Below are 5,149 nucleotides of genomic sequence, written 5' to 3' on the forward strand. Positions count from 1 at the left end.
ATTAATCAAACACATATATTTATTGTTTAGTCAAGTCAAACAACTAATAGTAGTCAAATAAGTTAAAATTGACTGATAAGCTAACTATGTTATCATAGCGATTATTTATTTTTTGCTCACTTTTTGAGTTTTTGAGAGTGTCAAGCTTAGATAGAGGAAAGAGAAAACCAACTTTGCTGCAAGCTTAGATTTTTGCATAACCTTTGAGAAGAAAAAATAAGAACTCACTTTGGTGGTTCTTTTTAAAGAAAATTGAACCTATTAATAATTTTTTAAAAGAAAATTGAACCTATTTATTTGTTAAATTACAATGTAATGACAATACATTACAAATTGCAAAACATTCCACCAACATGATCGAAAACAACAAAGTGCATATGTAATAGTTATGAATCCTACAAAGAAATGGCCTCAAAGTCTCCCAGTTCCATTAGGTTGTCTTTGACTGAACTCAATTCTTTAATGGCACAACCAATGTTCATCCTTTTTCCTGGTAACTCCACTGAGCAAGCAATTCCAACCTCAAAAATAGATACAAGGCATTCTAGAATTCGATCTCGACGTACAAAAGTGGCAGGTGTTGCATCAACTTCTTTGTGAAATAGTTTTGGGTCCATAATCTCGACGACGTGGTCAGGTATGGCCATTTTGACATAGTTATGAAGATTTAGACAATCATTAAAAATATAACTAGTAGGACTTTTACCAGTAAATATTTCTAATAAAAGAATTCCATAACTATACATATCACCAAGAGTTGATACTGCACTTCCCATTCCATACTCTGAAACATATTTAAAGTCAATTATTAACAGCATCTAACAAAAATCAAAATTATTAGAATACTACAATGAGCATAAAAACTAATTATTATATATACTTTATACCATCAATATATTAAGGTACTAGTTTTAAGTGGCTAACTAGGGCAAATTGACTCTTAACGCTTAGAGTAATCAATATCTATTAAATATTAACTAATATCTTAGTGATGTTTAATTGAAATCATCATTAACATCTAAGGAGCACAAATTGAAGATTTAAGAAAAATTAACATATATAATTGCCCACATGTGTGAAATTTGTGACAAGAGACCTTTAAAGACTAAGTCTCACTGTGGTAGTGTAGGTGAGCGAGCAACCTCTCAAATGAGAGGCTCCTTGTGTACAGTGAGCAAAAGAGGCGTCTGGAGTAGGCGATTCCACCTTTTTGTCACAAGAAAGAACATAATTTACCTGGAGCAGTATATCCAATAGTCCCCTTAATTCCTAGAGAATTCATTTGTTCGGATGAAGATGCATTTATTGGAAGAAACTTTGATAATCCAAAATCACCCACGTGAGCGACAAAGCCTTCATCCAACAAAATATTGCTTGGCTTCAAATCACAATGCACTAAAAGTGTCTCCAAATCATTATGGAGATAATTAAGTGCATTTGCCACATCAAGTGCAATATTTACTCTCTGCGACAAGTTCAAAATCCTGGAATCATCATGATTTTCTTCCACGTCTGTTGAGTGATTATGCAACCAATTGTCCAAACTACCACCGGCCATATACTCATAGACAATGGCCTTGAAATCATTACCCTCATGATCTATGCTGCAACAAGAGGTTAAAACTTTTACAAGGTTTCGATGCCTAATTTGCCTCAATGCTTCGCATTCAGCCAAAAAGCTCCTAGATGCTCCTCTCACTTGAAGCTTGAGAACCTTAATTGCAACAATATCCAAACTCAAACTACCATCAAGAATGCCTTTGTAAACGGTGCTGAATTTTCCCGAACCAATTATGTTGGATTTAGAAAATCCATTGGTTGCCTTCTGGATACTCCAATACGACAACTTAGGCATGGACTCGATTGTTGCATCCAATGTTAAAGACCGCTTGTTCTTCCGCTTGTAAACGAAGAACACAATGAGAGCCACAATTGCCAGAATCAAAGTCCCACTTGAAATTAAAATTGCCAACCTCTGAATACGAGACAAATAATGTTGTCTTTTTTCCCCTTCTGTTTTGCATTTTGGCAACCCAAATTGTGGAATACCTCCACATAATAGGTTGTTACCACCAAGCTCAACTTCAGTCTTGTTTTTAAAAACTCCTTCCATAGGAATCTCACCTTCCAAATGGTTAAATGATAAATTCAATTGGTTCAAGTATTGAAGTTTACCAAGCAATTTTGGTATTTTTCCTGTGAGGTTATTGCTTGATAGATCTAAACTTTCAATACTTTTTAAAGAACTTATAGAAGGAGGGATAGATCCATGGAAAAGGTTACCACTGATGTTGAGCCTAGTCAAGCTACTCAATGCCCCAAGGGTAATTGGAATTGTGCCTAACAACATGTTTCCCGACAGGTCTAAAAAGACCAAATTTTTCAACCCACCAATCTCTAAAGGAAGAGATCCTGTAAAGTGATTGTGAGAGAGGTCTAAATGCACAAGTGGTGAAAGAGTATTGAAAATGGCATTTGGGAGACATCCTCGGAATTTGTTTCCAGAAAGATCTAGTTCTAACAAATTTTTAGATTTTTCAAAACTTATAGGTATAGTACCATGTAGATCATTGAATTGGAGGTCAAGTTGACTGAGAAGGGACATATTTCCCAAGGAAAATGGAATCTCACCAAACAATTTGTTTCCATCAAGGGCTAAACCAATGAGTTGTTGAAGGCTTCCCCACGAGCTTGGAATAGTACCGCTTAGTTGATTTTCTTGTAAGTACAAGTGCTGTAAGTTAACAAGAAGATGAAATTCACTAGGAAGATCTCCTCTTATGACATTTTGGTAAATGCGAACATTTTGAAGGTTTGAAAAATTTCCTATGAATCTGGGCAAAACCCCTCCAAAATTGCAATTATCAAGGCCCATGAATAATAATGAAGTAGTACTATTCAAAAGGGAGGACATGAAATTCAAATCAGTGGATTTTCCATTACCGAGTGGATTGTGAAAAAGTACTAGAATTTTTAGCCGTTTGAGTCCATTAAATGATGGGACTCCTCCAATAAAACCATTATAACGAACATCATAATGCCACAAACTTGTTGCATTTGATATCGAGGGGGGAAGCCGTCCTACTAAAAGATTATCACCTATATTAAAATACTCTAGATTTGGAAGAGTAGTGCCTAAATTTGAAGGAAGATATCCCTGAAGTTGATTTTCTTGTGCATCAAAAGTTGTTAATGATGAGAGATTGAAAATGGATATGGGAATGGTAGAAGTCAGGCTGTTTTGGAATAGAGAAAGACCAAAAAGTTGAGGCAAGCACCCAAAAGAAGCAGGGATTTTTCCCTTGAAATTATTTCCAGAAAAAGAAAGATACTGGAGGGATGAAAAATTGCCCAAGAAAGCAGGTATCTCTCCCATCAAGTGGTTAAAGACAACCCCAACATACTGGAGCTTGGAAAGTGATCCAAACTCCAATGGAAACTTGCCCGTTAGATTATTGAACCCCAAAAATAGTACCATCAGATTAACGCAATGGGAAATGTTTTTGGGAATTTCACCTGAAAATGTATTTCTAGAGAGATGGAGCTCATTTAACCTTGTAAGTCGACCAATCTCTTGAGGAATTTCACCTGCAAGCGTATTGTCCTTGAGCGACAATATTGTAAGACAACTCAGGTTCCCGATTGCAGGCGACAAGGAACCATGAAGGTTGCTCGACCCCAAACTCATTCTCACAACTCGTTGGCGCTGGTGTTTGCGACCACAAGTTATTCCTACCCACTTGCAAAAATGGGTAGACTCATTCCATGAACGAAGAGGATCTCCGATCAGGTTGGCCTTGAATGAAAGCAATGCTTGGTGATCAGAAGCACTATTTCCAGGCAGCGGGGAGGAAGTTTTGCAGAGGAAGGCAAATATGGAAAATAGGCAGGTAAATATTGATGAGGAGGACCTCATTTTGTTCTAACTTTGTTATTCCAAGTGCGCCGTATGGGAAGGGAATATATAGATCGAGCTCAAGAATACACTTGTGTGAGACCGTCTCACATATCCTTATTCGTGCGTTGGGTCGGGTCTGGTTGGATCAACATGGTAGGGGACTTGTCAAATGGTTTGCTCCATTCACATGAGTAGGGATCGAACTCCAACCTCATGGGACGAGGTGCTGAACCACCCTGGCAACTATGTTGGTTACAAAAGAATATATTATATATGTACACCAGTACACCAATTGGTATACCGTAGACTTGAAGTCAATGGACCTCAAAGTCTTCTATTTGCCTATTTGCTAGTATATTAACAGTACATTCCAACAACGTAATTAATGGCCAAGAAAATTTGGTAGAAGAAGAACAATACTATCTTAATCAGTGCATTTATTTGCTTGACATACATCGACTCTCGTGCCTTCGTGATACTGTATATAATTCCAGAACATTTTTAAAAAGGAAAATTATTGTATTTTACCGTGCCAATTAGGCACAGTTTTGAAATTCTAAAATAGAAAGGTATTAATTTAATTGTGAATATAGGTGGACCCGATTCCATAGCATAATTTGCTTGCCTAATTGGACACGTACCCAACGATCAGCACACTAAATGGTGGTAGGGGACTGGCCAAATGGTTTGCTCCACTCACCTGGGTGGAGATCAAACCCCCAATCTCATGCTTAAGGGACGAGGTGCTGAACCACCACGCCGACCATGTTGGTTCTATTTGGACACTATCTAGTATATTGACATGCCAACAACGTAACGTAAGTAATGGGTAAGAAAATATGGAATGAAAACAATACTCTTAATAAGTGCATATATTTGCTTGACGGTTATGTTTAACAAACCTAGCTAAAAGCTATAAGTTATTAGTAGCTGAAAGTTGAAGAGCTGTTAAGCTAGTTGTTATGCTTAAAAGTGTTTAGTAAAATTAGTTTTTGATAAGCTGATAAATGTAAAAAGATTAAAAAAAACATTTTTATAAAATTTAAATATTTTTAAATTCAAATAGGTTTATTTACATATTAAAATTTCATATTTTGAAATAAAACTATTAACATAATCATGATCTAGCATCTCATAATAAAGTAGTAATATTGTTGTGAATCTCCTTCATCTCAATAATAATAATAATAATAATAACAATGTCTTCACAAAAAAAAAAAAAAACCCCGGAGTAATAACAACAACAACAAC

The 5,149-nt window shown here is 36.0% G+C and overlaps 1 protein-coding gene across 1 annotated transcript; it reads right to left on the bottom strand.

The window, feature by feature from the left end:
- Nucleotides 1-285: 285 nt before the first annotated feature.
- Nucleotides 286-3,916, bottom strand: LOC116023622 (probable LRR receptor-like serine/threonine-protein kinase At3g47570). The gene is made up of 2 exons (XM_031264625.1): nucleotides 1,237-3,916; nucleotides 286-784 (listed from the first exon to the last, which is right to left on the bottom strand). The coding sequence occupies exons 1-2, from the start codon at nucleotides 3,914-3,916 to the stop codon at nucleotides 396-398; spliced, it is 3,069 nt and encodes a 1,022-aa protein (XP_031120485.1). The 3' UTR covers nucleotides 286-395.
- Between the last annotated feature and the right edge of the window lie 1,233 nt (nucleotides 3,917-5,149).

The sequence above is a fragment of the Ipomoea triloba genome, chromosome 6, assembly GCF_003576645.1.
Source record: "Ipomoea triloba cultivar NCNSP0323 chromosome 6, ASM357664v1".
Lineage (NCBI taxonomy): Eukaryota > Viridiplantae > Streptophyta > Magnoliopsida > Solanales > Convolvulaceae > Ipomoea > Ipomoea triloba.